The 18,903-nt window shown below is 43.3% G+C and overlaps 2 protein-coding genes across 2 annotated transcripts in view; one reads left to right on the top strand and one right to left on the bottom strand.

Moving 5' to 3' along the window:
• Positions 1 to 17,112, bottom strand: part of vari (MAGUK p55 subfamily member vari) — a 123,244-nt gene extending 106,132 nt beyond the window's left edge. Inside the window, exon 1 of the mRNA XM_076691904.1 lies at positions 16,737 to 17,112. The gene's annotated coding sequence lies outside the window, so the exon portion shown is untranslated. The remainder of the gene's footprint in view (positions 1 to 16,736) is intronic.
• On the top strand, positions 8,668 to 18,670 carry LOC117602507 (glial cells missing). The gene is made up of 6 exons (XM_034320640.2): positions 8,668 to 8,799; positions 14,248 to 14,350; positions 14,427 to 14,657; positions 15,258 to 15,527; positions 16,845 to 16,938; positions 17,322 to 18,670. Exons 1-6 carry the CDS (start codon positions 8,789 to 8,791, stop codon positions 18,668 to 18,670), a joined length of 2,058 nt encoding a protein of 685 aa, XP_034176531.2. The 5' UTR covers positions 8,668 to 8,788.
• Positions 18,671 to 18,903: the final 233 nt, after the last annotated feature.

The following is an 18,903-nucleotide window of genomic DNA, read 5'->3' as shown; positions in this document are numbered from 1 at the left end:
TGGACCAACGAGCACACGCATCAAAGCCAAAACGGGAACGTTTACAAGCGTAGAGAAACGTCGCTTTGTCCTGAACGCCGCAAGATAAATATCTCCAAGCCGTCTTCCTCCCCTTCGACTTCGTGCAATTTCGCGTTGCACACCGTGGTCGGTGGTGGGCCGTGCATACGATTCCTTGCACCAACACCAACCTCCTGACACGCTTTGTGGCTTTCCCGTAGGACCAACGGCGAGACAATGGGAAGAACAACGAGAGTGTGTAGTCAACGGGGGCGTGTTTGTGACACCCGTTACACGATAAGCTAACCCCCTCGTCCTTCGCTTGTTTCATCCACGACGAATCCACCATAATTTCCTATCAGAAGATTCTTCTATTCATTTAGAATAGAAAAATTCTAACGAAGACTGGAAGTTTTAGAGATCTAAAGTCCACTTTTGATTGGTTGGAAAATCGATTCAAGATCGAAACATTCGTTTGAATGATCAATCGGTACGGTAGAAAGGATTCACCGCAAAACGTCTAATATTCAAGGCGAATGATTCGTGTAGCGTACCAAATAAACCAATATTTTTCCCATGGATATACATAAGCGATTCGTAGGACGAGGGGGCACTTCACTGACAGCATGGGGGTACGGGTGCGCCTCGTACATGCCCCATGCTGAGACGAGCAATACGCTACCAGTCCGAGCACGGGGCCCCATAAACATCCCGTGCGTTCGCGTCGCTCGGACCTCGAGTGTGCTCGTGTGAATACGATTCTCGAGTGTCTCGCGAATCGAATCGTTACTACTTTAACAGACTGTTAACGCGGCCAGATTTCTGGATCGCGGACTAGAAAAGCAGCCTCATTGAAATTATAATCTACAGCCTCGGGCAATTTGGAAGTTACCTTCGGAAAAAGAATTTTTTTTTTCTCTCTTTTAGAAATGAAACTGTCTGTAAGATATAAGGGTTCTTGAAATATTTCTTATTTCGAAGAATTCGAAAGGGGGATCGTACTGAAAGAATTTTGTAGACGATGAGTAAATAGGTGACGTAAGAAGAGGAATGATCGATTGGTTTGTAGAAACACCAGGAAACATCGACTGGTAGAACACGACCAGTTGAAACCCTCTGGTTGGCCGTGCTTCGATACGGATGCCAGTGGTACAAATGAACGGAATTAAGGGGCTTTTAGAAGCGTGTACACACAGACAAACAGACAGAGGCGGCTAGCACACACCAGGGGTAGATAACTCCCGGGAGAATTACGAGGGGGTGAGAGGAGAAACGACGAAAGAGGAAGCGTTCGAGGGGTGCTCTTTGATTGGTGTGGGAAGATTCACCGGCAGCGAGCTCTGTCACTGACTACTTCTGCTAGGGAATTTCCTTCGAGTGACACTATTGACGCTGCGACCAAAATTCACCCTTCCTTTCCGTCGCTTCGATATTCAAACGTTTGAAAATGAATAATTTTGATTCATCGAAAATTCATAATTGATCGTGAATTATTGTTTCGTTAGATATTTCGATAATCCCATTTTTCATTTTATTTTAGAAAAGAAAAAAAAAAGAAAAGAATACCCCCCTTCGCTTTTGGCCACGCTTTCCATTTGTCAAAGAGAGAAAAAAAAAAGTTTCGTAACAGGTCGAGAGGGCCCGTAGATGGTGGCGATAAGAGGTTTGCGGAAAAACGACTCGTCGCGGGGTACATCAACCCCCACGTGGCCTCTTATCACGGTATCGCCGTTTAACGATGCGGTGCGTGACGTTAGGAGGGCCACCTGGTGTTCGAAACCACGTGTCGAGCCTGGTGGTCACGTGTCCACCATGGTACATTCCCTCGGAACACGGTACTCGTGACTTCCGCATATTTCTGCCGAAAAAACCACCCCCTCGGCGTCTTTCCTCATCCAGCGAGAATAGTTTGAAAATCGTTCTCCAAGAAATCGATTATTCTCCAAGACCAATTATTTCGCTAAATAAGACACGCTGTTTTTATTGAAAAATATATTGAAAAGAATCGGGCGTGAAGCTGTGCATTGAAAGTAAATCGTGGGAGGAACGGAAGAATCGACTGCGCACGGAAATGAATACCTTAATTGTATGCCCGAATATGTGGGCGATCTGACGAGCCAATAAGCCGTGACATGACCGATCAGTTTACCTCTCCGCCGCTTTCCCGATCACCAGATTTTCACTATCTTCCTATCTTTCTCCGCAAAGTTCACACGAGCCTAGACCATGAAACGCAAAGGGGAACGAGCGTTACATAATGGGGGATGATTGCCGTTTGACAAGCCCCTTTCGTTTCGTTCTTAATTCGAGAACGATAGGGTTCCCTGTCTCCTTTTTACATTGTACTCTCTATTGACATTTCAAGCATCATCCGCAAAGTGATTTTTAAATTTTCCTGATAAAAATAAACGAAAGATTGCCTGAAAATCTTTCGGTAGAATTCGAAACGAACGTTCTAAAATAGAAAATCAAAACGAATTCGAGACCCCTTGGCAGAATCCCATTATAGACTTATTAGGACGTCTAGGTATAACCGCCCCATATGCTAGCCCCAGAACCCCGTAGCAGACTCCCATATAGAATTACCGAACAGCATCTCCCTCTTTGCCGTCGATTCCTCGCTCTGTCCGTCAGTGCGGTAGATAATCATTTTAATTTAATAGACTGCGATCGGCCGTTGAACGGGAGCACAGTGTTTGCATGAACGGGCGCGTGGCAAAAATTGAAAGGATGCTCCCTGGAGAGGCGTTTCCCGTGACTTCGCGAAAAATCCTCGATCGTTTCAACGCGTTAATTCATCCTCGATGATGTACGAGTCGATTCCCCGAAGTTTTTCCACTCGGTGCCATTGTGGAGAGCGAATTTGAAACGGCGCTTCCGGATCCATCTTGGCTCGTGTCAAGAGACACATCCGGCTGTTCGCGGATGACCCTTTGTCAGAAACGGTCACGCGAATATAGAATAAAGAAAAAAGGAGAACTTGGCTGATCCATCACGGGAAGACTCGAGGTTATTGTGCATTGTAGACAAAGTTTTGTTTATCTCCAGTTTCGTTGGCAATTTTGAAGGAAATCGCGAATTTCTCGTCGCATGGGACAACCGAGCGAATTAAGAAGTCATTTTCAACTCGATTCTCAACGGTCATAAGCGCATCGGAAGGATCCCCCGCGCTGAAAGGATTACAGGGTTGATTATTGACACAGGGGGTTGGTCTTAGGCCGGGCCCCTCTCGCGCCTGGTGACACCCTATATGTTTGAACACATTTGTTGATAACCCCTTTACGATACCCGGTGTATCGAGTTACAGGGATTTATGAAGTACAAATAAAAAGATGCGCCGAAACATTTTGGTCGCGACATTGATTCCCATACCGCAGGATCTCATTCACGATAAAATTTTCATTTCGATTGAAAATTTTTAAATATCTCAGTAATTCACATAATTTCTGATACGATTGTATTCGAGAGTCGCTTAAATAATTTCATTTAATCTACGTCCAATCGGACGGGATCCTATTTAGGGTCCAGCAACGGAATTAGGGGTCAGTTTTAAAAAATTGTCAAATTTATATCGTCCACGCGTGCCAAGAGCCGTAGCCGGAGGATCTTCACAACGGGAGGTCTGTCTAAACGTCGGGCAAATTTAATTTATGCAGTCGCAGCCGGATCATATCCTAAACGGCTACGAACCCTTTTCGTACTGCCGGTCGAAAAAATGGTCGCGTGTGTCTGGACAAAACGCGACGGAAGCTACGACACGTTAATGACGAGCTGAATAAACGATCTATTGTTCTGAAGGGATAAGGAGAAAAAAAATTTTTTCCCCAATATAACCCTGTCTATATTCATGAAAACCGAAATCTCAGCTTCTAAGAAAACGAACGGAAGAATAAAAATTCCTTCTATTTGCTAGAATGGTTATTTCCATAGAGGCTAATAAGCCAACAAGAAACCGTTCGATCATTTCGTTCAGGGGGTGACATGTACGCGTCCCGTAGCCTTCAGCAGGATAAACGGGAATAAAAGGGGATATAAAAAAAAGAAGACAGGAGAAAAGAAGAGAAAAGATTCGACTTCGTAAATGTCGTCGATCCGAGAACGCGATAAGTCATAAATGGACGTATATAGATGCAACAACTTGTACGCGCACACCTATCGTGAATTCGCAGCTGAAAGTATACGGGTTCCCTAATGGGTCACCACGAAAAATTCATCGGAAAAGAAGGTAAAAAAAAAAATGTCTCTCCTATAATGGTGACCCGAACGAAGTCAGGTAAGAAGCGAGTATAAATGCTCCCGTATCGTGGAAAGAGATTCCATGCGACGATAGGGAGAAACATTATTATTTCCCGTTTCATTTTTTTTTCTTTTTCTGTTCCCTTCTTCGACCACGGTCCGCGACCAATTTAAATCAATTTAACCGGCAACCCCCGCTTAAACGAGCCTCAATTGGCATACAATGAGAACAGAGGGTTTACTCAGGGAGGACGAAACGAGGACGAGGAACACTTAAATCTTCGTGACGATTGGAAGGATCGTTGTCGAGGAACACACGAATATCAAGTTATCGTTCAATTGGAAAGGCTCGAGCTTTCCTTGGAAATCTTACGATGCTTCGGTTAATTCTAAATATATTAAGAGAAGGGGAATACGAGGGGTGTAAAAGAGGAAATTTGAAGCATTTAATTGGTGAAACGTGGTGGATGGACGCGAAACGACCCCATGGGAATGATTCGACGCGTGATAGGCAGAGGCGATATTAATCGACTACAATCGATTGCTATCGTTTTCCTAGCTCGTTACGAACTTGCCATGAATCGTCGGATGGGATGGGAGAGTCATGTTGCCGTTGATAACAGATAAGATGCCGATTAATGAATGTGAGAGAATCGAGGGGGAAGCGCACAGGTAGAAACCGTGTGAACCGTGATCTTAATTAAGGCAATTGGATAATTCAACCGATACTCCGATTTCTACGAACAGAGGATATTAAAGGATGGCCATTTTAAAATAGAAACAACAGATTTATGCACCGAGACGAAAGGCTGAACTGCTCTTCACTGCAGAAAATCCCATCGTCATAAGCCGCGTAGAAGCATATGTCACAACACCCCAGGGACACGTCTCTTAGGGGTGGTTTTTTTCTGCGAACGAACCCTTGATTTAGAGGGCGTGTTTTCCGGGCTAAATTCGGTTAAACGCGAGGCACAATGGCTCGTGCTTGCGCAGAAGCAACCTGACCGAATTAATAAACCACCAACTCAAAGCCTTGAAATAATTATCAGAAAACATTGTTTATGCGATGTGTGCGGTTTTAATAGAATCTTAGTTAATGATCCTAGTTCCTAAGACGGGGTTGGGTATTCGAGATGGCATATTCGATAAAGGGAACAAAAGCGAATCCTTTGTACGAGCCGTAGCCCCTCGATAATCTGTAAAGATGAGCGGTGACTCGTGTTGAGTGAATTACAAAGTTCACATCGCTGCAGATCCGATCTCCGTTCGTCCAGAAGGCAGCTACGGTTTGGAAAAACCGGAAGCAGCCGGCACGAGCCGGAGATGCGAACGGGTTACCAATGTTCACCACGCTTTCGTCTCATCTGCCTTCTTTCTATTCAGGTAAAGGTTCGTTTAACGTTTTCATTTTCCTCCCATCGCGGTTACGTTAATTCTCTAGTTTCTATTTAATTAAAAAATTCTGCAAAATTAAATTGTAAACGTGATTCGTTGTTACAATCGTTCGAACGAGACTAGAACGATCCGATGATGTTCGAGAACTGAATGAACAGACGGAAGGGAACAGTTTCGTCGTATTCTAGAAGGCTCAGCACGTGGATGACAGGTGATGGAATATTTAAGCGTCATCGGCCACCTTCAACACGCTACTGTTAAAACCATGCGACGTGCATTCTATGCAAATGCATAGCAGATGCACGGATAGCACCGAAAATTTGTCCTCGAACGGTACCGTGAATTATCGCGACCACTTCACCCTCATCTAACGTGTCTCGAGGACATCAAACGTCGAATCGAGAAATGATTATTAATTGTATTTCATTCCCGCGTTATCGTGCACGGGTATCGAAAAGCGCAAAACGAGGAAAAAGGAACGCGAAGGAGCGAGTGTTTCCGTGAAAATTGCATCGAAACTCGTTCCACCGAGAACCCATAAAAATGCGAAACAATGGAAGTTGACGGAGAGAAAAAAAAATGAAAAAGGAAAACGGAGAAAAAGTTGACGTGGAAATGGTGGTAGCGCGGGTAGGCGCAATTTTTTCGCGATATTTCCGCAATAATTGTCGTTTTCCGCGCGTACTACGCCCGCTATCGAGCCGTCCGCCAGCTTGGAAACGGAATGGCGACCAAAGAGATAGTGTCACAGACAGAAGCGTACTTCCAGCGATGTGCCAGCTACCTGTGTGCAAGTACCGAGCCTGCACCGACGCTGGGTACAAGTACAATAGGCCAGTTTCGGGGACAATAGCCATGGCCAACAATCAAATCAGAGCGCTATCAGCCGACCACCCACACCCTATCCGCGTTTATCCTTTGATCCGCTTGCTAGCTCGCTCGCTCGCTCGTAGCCTGGCAAACACTCCTGATTGCACACCCTCTGTGTTTAAACAGACCCGAACTCTGCCCTTCTCTCTAACCCACCGATTCTCTCTCTTCTCCTCTTACGTTCCAACGAACGGTGTCTCCTTCTCCCGAACTTCCCCCTTTTTCCACTTACTCCTCCTCGTCTTTATTCTCCTTTTTCTTCTCGCTGTTTTGCGACCGACAGCCATTTTCCAATTGGACCTTCCGTCTAATTGACGCTACCCTAATATGGTACGTGTGTAGAGAGTATTCCACGATCAACGCTTCAAAGCTTGATATAATTTAAAAAAGAGTATGATTTATTCTGTTTCTAATAAAATAAAATTCTTCATTCAAAATTAAACAAGTCGAAGAAATCTTTTTATCATCATCGATCAGCAGAACACCTTTTCTCGCGTTACTTCTTTCAAAGGGAACTTTCGCTGCCTCTTTCAGCCTGGACCCCTCTTTATTCAACCCCTTCGTACCAACGACCCCTCCTCTCGACGGTATTTAAAGAAGTTCACAAAAGAAGGATGGTTGAGAAACATCAGACGGTATGAAGTACCTATGCCTTTCTTTTTATCCGTAAAAGTTTCTTTTTTTTTTTTTACATATCGAACTGGCGCGAGAAAGTTGTCGGCAGGGAAAATATCTAAGGGCTTAATTAAGAACCGTGTTCGGTACACCTGCGAACACGTGGTAGGAAGTGACGGCAGAGTTATCGCGGGAAACACGTGGCAACGCGCGGAATCGCACGTGCGAGTAGGCTGCGGAAACGCGTCGCGACGACAAGCATCGTGTTTAGAAACGAACCTCTTCCTTAGATCCTATCGACGTAACGAACGTCTGAAGAACAGTTACCCTCTAACCAACAATTTCTTTCAAAAAATCATCCATCCATCGTTAAGAGGCCGAATAGAAGGCAATGTTGGAATGAAAAATTAAAAACCACCCCCAAATATACTGGAAAGTCGGGAGTATTATGCCGAAATCAACACCGTTTACCATTCTCAGCAGAGGGTGGCGAAGTAAACAGAGTGTTCAATGGTGAAAGACGAGGGGAATAATGATTGCAAGGAAAAGAAAAAGTCGCAAAGAATCGTATGTCGTAGCTCGCTTGCAATCAGCTGGTTTCGCGACGTTTCAAGGGGGTGTCTCTCGCAGGATCCTCCTACTTCCTACCTCCTCTCCATCCCCTTTGCCAGCGACCCCAGGTACCCGCATCCAAGACAAACGGCCCGTTACGCTTCGATCGAACCTGAACCCACCGCGCAAACATATCTGCCAAGGTGAAACGCGTCCTCGAAATCGACGAATTCCCACCTAAGCAAAGATGAACCCTGTGCTCCAATTCGTTTCGGCACTTCTGCCAAAGAAACAAATTTTCTCGTTGAGAAAATGTCAATAATTTTTCACGATATTTTCACCAATATTCCGAACACTGGCGAAGGGTCGAAGAAACAAAATCGACGAGGAAGACGAGACTCTCCATTTTGAAGCAATCGCAGCTTTCGATATTTACAGAGGCAAAAATAAATACACACGGTCCCGATCTAACGATCCTTCGTACCGCGAAAAATCGTTGAAGAACCGCAGGTCGGGAATCGAGGATCAAAATGGATCCGCAATTGGCGAGGCTGTAACGAAGCGCGGTAATGGTTAGCAACGATGATCGATCCCTCGACTAGGTCGAGAGGGGTTGTTGCGTACAATTAGGCACCCTGTTCGAACAGCAGCGAAGGGCTGCCGATTGGTCGAGAACGGCCACTCCTCTAGGCGTATCCTGACGACGAGCAGAACTAACCACAGCGAGCATACCGTTTGCCTCGAGCTAGTACGTACCCTGAAGAACGGAGGCGCCTCAGTTCAAGCAGCGACTCCGTGTCGCACGGATCGACAGAAAGTGTTTCACGCGTTCGATCAAGTTTTCTCGTCAACAATTCGAAACATTGTGACACGAGCTGTTGCGATTAATTTCCAGCTATCAGTGGATTTCTATCCGGGGAGGAGAGACACGAGTGCCCTCGAGATTCGGGTGATGAAGGGAGCAAGTTAGTTTCAGGGATTTCTTCTCCTTATCGGCTCGTCAGTGATTGTGTCCGTAATCGTTCAACAAAATCACTGGGACAATTGTGATTAGTTAGGACGAAGGCGGATCATCCTTTGGTGATACCGGTGAAAACTCGTCTAAGAAGCAGATACGACTATGGTGGTATTGTAAGTATCTTTTATTCTATCGTTTTTGGTAATTCGATGTGTCGCGTTGTAATAAGTTTCAATTACATTGTGGGAAACGGTGGGAATTAATTAACGTTGGCTCGTACGACGCTGCTGATTAATGAATGATTTTAGTGTTGGCAAAAATGTTTGGATGCTAGGTCCACCTTGCTTCGTAGTTTATTTAATTTGAATAAAGATCATCGAATGATGTTCAATTTTTCTGAGAAAATTTCATTACGTGGATGGATTGTAATAGGATCTATTTCATTTACTAATTTCATTAATGGTTGATCCAGTTGAGCAGAGATACGTCTCTTTATCAGTTGACTGTACGATGATTTTGGAGTACTTTATTTACTAATTTGATTCGAGTTTAGCAGAGATCGTCAAAGGATCTCTGCTAAATGATTAATTTTTCAGGAAATTTTCTTTTGTCGTAAGGAATTGACGCATTAAGAATTTAACAGTCTCACCTTTTTCTTATTAGACAGTTCAGTAATGAGCAAAATAAATAATAGATAAAACAGAAGATACGAGCTTCTAATTCAATCGCTTAACTTTTCTCAAGATTTTTAAGAACAATATTATGATGGTATGAAAATGACGATTATTCTATTTTAAAGATCTATTTAGCTAATATACATTTCTCTAATCAGGCATAGATCATCGGAGGGTATTTAATTTCTTTTTTTCGTCCAATATCTTTATTGGAGAAAAAATTCAAGGTCTTTGATGAAAATTAGAGGAGGAATTGAATGGTGACGTCAAAGCGAATTCTAATGAAAATGCAAAAGCTCCAAAGCAGGTGTCGACCATTTCAGCATCGATTTCTCTTCCTAGAGAAGCAGTGAGATTTCCGTGGTATCTAATCAGTGGGCGTTCTGCGGGTTTCTCATTGGTGTGTGGGCGTTATCACGAGGCTCCGATTGGTCGATGGCTGTTCTAGAGCTCTCTCGTATACACATGCGCAACTTGAACAAACCATTCAGCGATTCAGAAATATTTCACCAAATCCGTCAGCCCTGATAATTTGGATGGCTTATCAGTTCGACAAATATTTATATAAATTTTCAAAATTTTTTTCTCGTCGATTTTGTTCGATGCCTCGGAAGAATAAAATTGTAACTTCATCTTCAAAACGAAAAATTTTAGAAATATTAGAATTTCAATAATTAAGGATTAATTGTGAGATCGAGTTAATTAATAGCTCATTGTTCAAAGATTAATCGCATCATGAATATTCAAATTTCTCGGGTAATAATTCGAAGAAAAAAACCTAATCAGCGAGATAAAGAGGAATAAATGTGTGTTTAAAGAGCAGTGTCGGTCTTTAGTTGATCCGAAAAGGAGGACGAAGGGGTCGAAAGTGGAATGGATCGTCGTCTATTCGTGAAAACCCGATTACGAATGTATCCGTGGCTCGCCATTGATCACGACCCAACACCTCGAAGACAGATTAAACGAATGCCCGCGGGTAAAACGATCTCCCTTTATCTCGAATCTCGAGAACGTTCTCTCCCTGTCCTCCAAGCTGAGGAACCCTTTGAACCCGCTATCCTCTCGACTCTACCAGGATCCTTTTATACCCTGGCGACTGAATGGAAGCTGACAGTTTACCGGGTATTAATTATGTCCTCGGATTCAAGGGTGACACTCCGTTTCGACAACGTGCCATCGGCTCTTCCTCGGATTAACACGTTAAATGTCACCACGAAAACGGACCTCTGTAGACCCGCCATCGTTATAATTATTCAAATCAATTTAAATCTCTCACGATCTTATCTTTATATGCGCGCGAAAAAAAAAAAAAGAAAAGATTTATCGCGAAATCCATTGTGCGTCCAAAACCGAACGGCAATTATTCCGAGGCGACGAAACGGCAAATGGTCGCTGAAAATCGTTTCATGTGCGAACAAATCGTGACATCTGTCATCGAAAATAAACGCGAGAAATCGCGAAGAATGGAGGTAGAAATCAAAAAAAAAAAAAAAAAAGGGTTCGATAAAACCCGATGAACCTCAATGAAACGCGATAGAACCGCGAACAAACTGAAACCGGTCCAGCTGGATTTTTGTAAGTCAGGTTTTTTGCCGATTCCCTTTGCCGATCGAAAGGATGGAGATGAAATAAGAGGAGAAAAACCGGGAAAGACATCGGGAGATGTGAAAGATGGCGAGAGAGAAAGGGAGAGGAACGACGCTCCAAATTTAGAGAAACACGTGGGTTTCGGCTTTACACTTGCGAAAAATCATTCACCTATAATAATTGCTGTCGCCTAATCAATCTTCCTTTATTAACACCTGTCTCTTTAAACCCATTAAGTATCCTTTCGCAATGTCTTACCTCATTAAAGTATTCATTGTACGCTTCGCGATTGATCGTATTTTATCGGTGTCATTCGAGAAAATAATTATATTAACAGATATTCGAGTCAATATAAATCCGTAACCGCAACAATGATCACAAAAGAAACGGAATTGTAACAATTGCAAGAATTTCTGATCAAAGTAGCCAAGAGTTTCGTATTATCCACTGTGTTCTTGTTCGATAGCAACAAAGTATCTCCTGCATCAAACAATCCAGCTTCCCTTTCAGAATCCTGGATGCAAAAACTGTTTGGCATCTTATTTGCCAATTCTGAGAAGGTGACGAGCGTTGAAGCGTAAAACCGCGAGAATCCGTGAAAAAACCGCGCGGATCGTGACCCACCGAACGAAAGTACACGAGGGAAGACTTCATTCCGAATTTTTGTTAAAGTAACTCGTATCGTATCCTCTCCTATCTTCCTCCGATTCGTCGTGGAAATTGAAAATACCGTTGTCGAATTATAAATAAAAATTGTACGCGACTGACCCGTTATACGACGCGAGGAAAGGCACGCGAAGCGTTTTACTTGACGACGGAGCTGGAAGAAAGCGAGAAGGGAAAAGGGACGAAAGCAACGAGGAGAAAAGAGAGTCAAGCCTAGGTGAATGATTGCCCGGATCGGTGATAAAGTCATCGCCTTTAGCACCGGCGTAAGATGATACATCGGCGGACGATGCTGCGAGGAGATTGTCCCGCGGTTCGAACAGCCCTCGAGCCGAGCAAGCGAGTTGAACCACGCATACAACAACGACGAGACTCTGCCGCTGCCTGGCATGGCGAATGGAGATGGAAAAAAAAAAAAAAGAAAGAAATAAAGAAAATCGAGGAACAAGGAGACTATATCCTCGTTCCGGTCGGTATGGGTTCTTTCAGAATTTCAGATATTAAGACTGATACCGCGTGGTCACTAAAATATCGCGGGAGAACCGCAGCGAGAGGAGAGATTTCTCTTGGCCGGCTCGCGACTAGGCGCGCACACCGATCGTCCTCTCGAGATTAGGGCTAAACGAGTTAATTCTCTCGGCTTGTCTTACACTCGAGTTTCCGCGTGCGTGTTGCAAACAGAAGAACAACGAATTTCTTTGTTCCGGACCGCAGACTTCGGTCACGAGTTCTGTCACTGTTTCGTTAAAAAATCCGAAATCGTTCGTCTGATATTCTATCGGTACCTTTTCAAACGTGGCTTACACTCGGAAGAGTGAAACTTCGAAAGCAACGGACGATTCAATTTACACTGAACCATGGGGAACCATGCAATCCCGTGGATCGTGAAACTGTCAACAGGGCGATTCTCAGGCGTAAAATAATCGCGAAACGATCGTTCGAAAGTGTATCCGGTGGTCGCGTCTTTATTGTCGTCTAAAATCAACGCCAGCTCGAAATCCGTCGAGCTTTCACGAGGAATAGAAACGAAGACCTGCGCGAGACGAGCGTAGTCTCCCAATGCCGAGTAGGTGTTCGAAGATCGTAAACGTCCCCGCACGGCACCGACTCGATAAAACCCACGGAAACGATGTGTGCACGCGTCGAAACGCGTAACCTGTGAGTACGAACATCGTAGGAGGCACTTTTGCACTCGATCGAGTTCCTAAGCCGATATCAGCAACACCTCACTAACCATTTACGTTGCATATTAAACAAAATCAAATTTTATGACATAAAATTACCTCCAAACAGCACTTGCCACGTATCACGTTTAAACTTGAAGTTTGAAAAAAATTACTACATACATTCTTTGTTAATGTTCCTAGTATTAAATAATTGATCATCAGTTACAGCGAACGAAGATGAATTTTGGAACGTATAAAGTCTGACACAATTTCGTGACATAAAAGTGCTACAAAATAGCACTTGTGATATATCAATTTAAAGCTTGAAGTTTGAAAAATATAATCACATAAAGATATAGTTATTATTCTTAATATGAAATGAATGTTTCTAAGGTTGGGCCGAACAATGGTCTGACATATCTCAATGAAACACTTCGCACCGTTCGTTCACGGTTCGATTCGGTAATTTTAGATAGCAGGTTGGTCTGACAGAACGTAGGCGAACTGAACGTCATCTATGGATTGACTTCATGGTCAATGACACCTGGTCGCCGATATTTATATGGTTCTCCGACGAGAGACGGTTGTTTTGCATCAAACTCGAACTTCGACTCTTCCTTGAAAGCCGGGATAAATTACGTTCGAACGTTTACAAAGTAGACTGTTGTGAAAATGCTGCGCGATAAATTGTTTTCGATTCGATGAATAGTATATTTCGATAGCTCCGCGTCATCTACAGGGATGAGATTTCAAAAAGAAAGAAAAGTAAGGAAGAAAGTTGTTTGGTATCATCTGATAAGAATAGTTGAAATAATAATCATTGAAAATGGGAATTATAATTAAATTACAAAAGGCAGAAGACGCGTGTATCGTACGCGTGAGAACGGAGAAAATGGTTATAGAGAGATGGGGAATGAAAGAAAAATTCCAACGTGCCGACTGCCAAGGATCGATCTTTCTACCAGCGATCGAGAATCGCTCGCGACGAATATAAGGATTCCGGAAAGCCGGTGAACGTGGCCTGTTGTCAGGCCACCCACGGGCTCCCATAAGTATGGCGCGAGCTACGGCCAGCCACGCACCATAAATCGGGATTTTATCTCGAAGCTGCCGGCCTCTTGCTACACCGACCATTGCGTAATCCTAAATTGGTCCTCCAATTCGATGCACCGAGGATTCCAATTTCAAAGGACCTCGATCGACTTCGCTTTTCTTACAAAACCATATCAAGTTAATCGTCCAACAAAATTTCCATCGATTAAGAAAATTTTTTTCAACTCTCAAGTTCGAACAGATCTGAAGAAATTAGAATTTTTCTTTCCTGAATAAAGAAAACTAACTGTATTCTGCGATTCTGTTGAATTTACAGAAGTTGATAGAAATTTCAATAGTGGGAGTTGAATTAAAAACTTGTGCGTGGGTGATCGAAACTCTATCGACCTGGCAATAGTGTAGAGAAATATAACGCGAGGCTATTGCAATTTCAAATGATAGAAATGTTAAATTTTCTTTGTGTTTTCTGTTGCAGGAGTCGCGTTGGGTCGCCGACGATGTCAGCGACTGTTGCCGGCAATCAGCAACAGCAGCATCCTCATCAAGAATGGGACATCAACGACTCGAACGTTCCAAGGGTAATTACCTCGTGTACGATTACTAAATTCATTTGTATTTGGGTCCATAGGATTCCATCAGAATTCTGAATTTTAGGTGGTGGAGTACGATCCTTGGTGCGAATGGGCGGATGGTCACGTGAGAAGGGTCTACGGACCAGACTGCGAAGAGGCTAGAAGGCACGCATCAGGATGGGCAATGAGGAACACCAACAACCACAACGTGAGCATCCTCAAGAAATCATGCCTCGGTGTTCTCGTTTGTTCGCAAGAGTGCATACTACCCGGAGGTGGAAGGGTTCATCTTCGACCAGCGATTTGCGACAAGGTGATTACAACGAATAACGATTGAAGATTTAATTACAAAGTACCGAAATTGTAGTTCAATTGACTGATCGTAAGTTTCGACGAAGATCTACACCTCTAAATTTCATCTTCCAACAAGAATTTGACGTGAAACTGAGAAGACTTTATGCGTGCAATTGTTTGCTTTGCGCACGGCACCCATGAGAGTATTTTCACGACTTTCCAAATACATAAATGACATTCGATTTGACGCGAAACTGTGTTGCCCCTCGACAAGATGTAAATATATAGACTATTGACGTAACGCTACAACTTTCCACGACTTCCACCTTCTTGCATCAGAAATTTCCCATTTCTCATTCGCAGAATTATTCAAATTCAATCCCTGCTATGCTAAATTCTATTTTTAACCTTGATATATTCTAGCGTATATAGCGACTGACAGTATTTTTTCAAAAATTTTCCGTCCAACTTGAAGAAAGAAACTGAAGTCTAAAACCTTGTGGACATTTTTTGGACCCTCTTTTAGGATCCGTGGGATAAAAACCACAGAGAAATACGAAGGATCTATGCGTCTGGGATCATTTTAAATGATCATCTTGTTCATTTTTCTGTTGGCCAGGCGAGGAAGAAACAGCAAGGAAAGCCATGCCCGAACAGACAATGCACAGGTCGGTTGGAAATACTTTCGTGTCGTGGCCATTGCGGTTACCCTGTGACGCATTTCTGGCGGCACACAGAGCACGCGATATTCTTCCAGGCGAAAGGACAACACGATCATCCGCGACCGGAAGCCAAGTCCACGTCCGAGGCGAGACGAAGCGTGGGTGCTGGCCGAAGGGTGCGAGGACTTGCGGTCCTTCTTGCCAGCGAGGCTGCCTTAGGCTCCAAAGTATGTTATAATTTCCAAATCGTATTTTTTTTTTAATAACTTTCACGATTATCGACGTCTTCGTAAAGTATCAAAGGGGTTCGGTATAGTATTTCCAATTGGTTCGGTAAAGATTCGAGAAATATCGGTATCCAAAATTGATAGCAAGCGCTTCGATAATAAATCATCACCACTACGCCACCATATAGTGTATATTCAAATCGACAGTGAAAAAAGAACATGTGTCATTGAAATGAATTTAACTTGGAGATTTGTCGCGAGCGAGTCAAGAAACACTATACGATAACACTCGAAGTTCGAACGAACATTAATCGTTGGATCTGTCGATCAAGTTCACCTTGCATGTCAATGTGTTACAAGCCCGATGAAAATTCCTCGAGATAGATCTCGATCGACGGAAAGATACTATGATGCATCTTTAACAAGTCTCATTTGTATCGTGCTAGTTAGAATATGTTGGTAAAAACTGTCTTAATTCGTACAATTTTGTAATTGAATTTGAAAAATCCGAAATTTTATTTTCCAAACTGGACTATTCTAAAAAGCTTATCATTATTATATGAACGATAGAAATTATGTGAATTAAAATAATTGATTTAAATTAATAAAAGAGAGGTAATGGAAAGATCATACGATAATCCTTCCATTTTCGCAGTTTTAGTTCGCTCGGTCAAAAGAAGTTTCAAAAATTACCGCCAAAATCTTTGATAGTAACAACGTGACTCATGCGACGTTCATCGTTCCCCCCACCCCACCCACCGTCTCAACGGAACACGAGCACGCGCCATTTTGTTATACAATCTGCTTCTATTATCCATGCATGATTACAATAACCTAATATCCGCAGTTATTTATCTCATTGACCATCGAATAAGCTAACATGTCACGAATTGACAAAATTTAATGCCCGATTAGTCGGTAATATAAATATGTATACGTATCCGGCGAACATAACCGTTCGATGCGAGAATGTTCGAAATATATGAAGCGCAATAACGCTACCAAAAACGTTCTGAATACTGGTCGTGTTTCCTCTCAAAATACGCATTTGAATGCTATTTTTGTTCTTTTCATCGTGTTACACGATAACCAGCGTGACATTGCTAAAAAGTTTCCCCCTTTCGGTAAACAAAGCCCATTTCAAACTTCCGTATGAAATATATGTACAAACGCTCGGAATCCATTCATGACATGTGCAATTTTACTCACCGAGATGCGTCTGTACTGTTAGATGTTATGCAGGAAGCGTCGCACCTTGTAGAATGATCGACGTCTTTATGCACACGATGATTGACAAAATCCTTGCACTTTTTTCAGCTAATGTCACTACGAGGAACGAAAAGACCGAACTCGGAGACGATCGAGCAACCGACGCGAACGACGCACCCACCGCCACTAATACCGGATAAAGGTTAGCAACTGTTTACCTTCGAGAAACTCTGCTCCCAGAGGTGTTCCGTGTTTGTATCGTAATACGAAACGACTTTGTACACTTCGAACTAGATATCTTCGCGTCGAAATTAATATTTTCCGTAACTTTCTCGCAACGCGACGACGCCACACCGCAACCGTTTTCGCGCCAGTAATAACAACTTTTTCCGCATGGTGGCGCTAGTGTCGCCAGGTTTGAATTTAAATTACTGATTCGAGCGCGATTTTATTAAAATTCTAATAGTGTTTCTAAAGGAAATAATACGTGTACCGTGTATCTACCGTAGTTAAGAAATTCAATTAATTTCGTTGTTTTCCTTTCTGAAAATAATATAATACATAATATTTCTTTTTATATTTCAGGATATTCCTGTTCTTGTCCACCGTTCGAATGTATGTGCACCCTGCAAACTAACGTCCAATCCTACCAACAATCCCATCATCAAACAACGATGTATCCCCAACAGACATCGTCGAATGACACCTCTTACTGGATGCAGGACACTCTCTCCCCTCATGAAAACCTGGGTTACAACTTACCGAATCAGGTACCCCAGGAAGCTTCCTACCCCGATTTCCCTCCGTTCACCGGTGAACTACTTCAACCGGAAGAGATCTTCCAGTTGGATCAACCTCTGAGACCAGATTTCCCAATGAATTCCCAAGACGTGGCAAGGTCACCGTCTACTCTACTCGATCTCGGAAGCGGCACTATCAAATACGAGATGAAGCATCAGGATCAGACCTATTGGAATCAGTTTCTCAGCGAGGATTCGAGCAGTAGCCATCTGAGTATACCTCAAGACGACAGGCTTCAGTTTCCTACCTTCGAGACGGACAAGGACACCAATGGTTACTGCTCCAAGAGACCGATGAACCATTTCGTTCCGGACAAACAGATCAATCAGAATCACCATCTGAACAATCCGTTGAACTTCCAGGATTATCAACGCAATCAAAATCATAAAAGCTTCCTCGACGGCGCTGTGAAGAACGATCAGGAGGCTAGTTACTGGGTTCAAAACCAGCAGGACGATCGTCTCAACTTTCCTGGCTTCGATCCTCAGAAGGACGAGAGCTTGTTGACCTCTAGAAGAAACGTGAATTGCTTCACCAAGGAGAACTGCCAGCCTGGTCTGATGGACAGAGGAAGTTACACCGCCTACTCGAAGAAAGAGAACGGGATTACCGATTCTGTTCGTCCTAGTCGTAGCTCGATAGAGAACAAACAGTACACTTACGACGGTTACAGTCAACTGTTCGATCATTCGGACACGAAGGATCAGTTGACCACCGCCTGTCGGCCCCATCAGAACACCAATCGAATGGTTCTCGACGAAAGATTGCAGAACAACTATGGAAACCATGAAACGAATCCGGATACCACGGACAGGTTGTTCCCGGATTCGAACGGCATGGACGCTTCGTTGCAATCTCAGAATAGCCCGGAACCTTTCTTCTATCCTAATAACGATCGTTGTCATTACACTTGCGAGGTGCTGGACACCCGGCTACCTCAAATGACTATGAACACCCCACAGACGGGTACACCACAGGCGGGCATCAATTACGGGGACGTGAGCGAGTTGGATTTACCACCTTTCGTTGATTACACGTTGGTAGGGATGCTGTGCAGTTCCGCGGAAGAGGACACCTCGAATCTGTTACCTGGTTGCCCTCAGAACTCGCAGAGCTACGTTCCTCATCATTAGGTCATCCTCTCGACCGTCTCTTCATTTGTATTATAAATATCAAATATACGATAGTTGCACCTCGAACGCGACACCATCGTGCAATATTCTTTCGCCCTTTCATCCTTCGTTGTTAACTAAATAAAAAAAAAAAAAGAAACCAATGAATAAACGTTTATTAAATAAATGCTGCTTGAATAATAAGAAAAAGGGGATTGAAAGCATTCGAGTCGAAGTAGTTTTGAAAAAATTTA

The sequence above is a fragment of the Osmia lignaria genome, chromosome 13, assembly GCF_051020975.1.
Source record: "Osmia lignaria lignaria isolate PbOS001 chromosome 13, iyOsmLign1, whole genome shotgun sequence".
In the NCBI taxonomy this organism is placed as follows: Eukaryota; Metazoa; Arthropoda; class Insecta; order Hymenoptera; family Megachilidae; genus Osmia; species Osmia lignaria.
This window is presented reverse-complemented; position numbering and strand designations above follow the sequence as displayed.

Bases quoted from the DNA above. Each gene is read 5' to 3' on its own strand.
- LOC117602507 (XM_034320640.2), top strand. The intron at 15,528-16,844 runs GTATGTTATAAT...CACTTTTTTCAG, and splicing joins AGGCTGCCTTAGGCTCCAAA to CTAATGTCACTACGAGGAAC. The intron at 16,939-17,321 runs GTTAGCAACTGT...TTTATATTTCAG, and splicing joins GCCACTAATACCGGATAAAG to GATATTCCTGTTCTTGTCCA.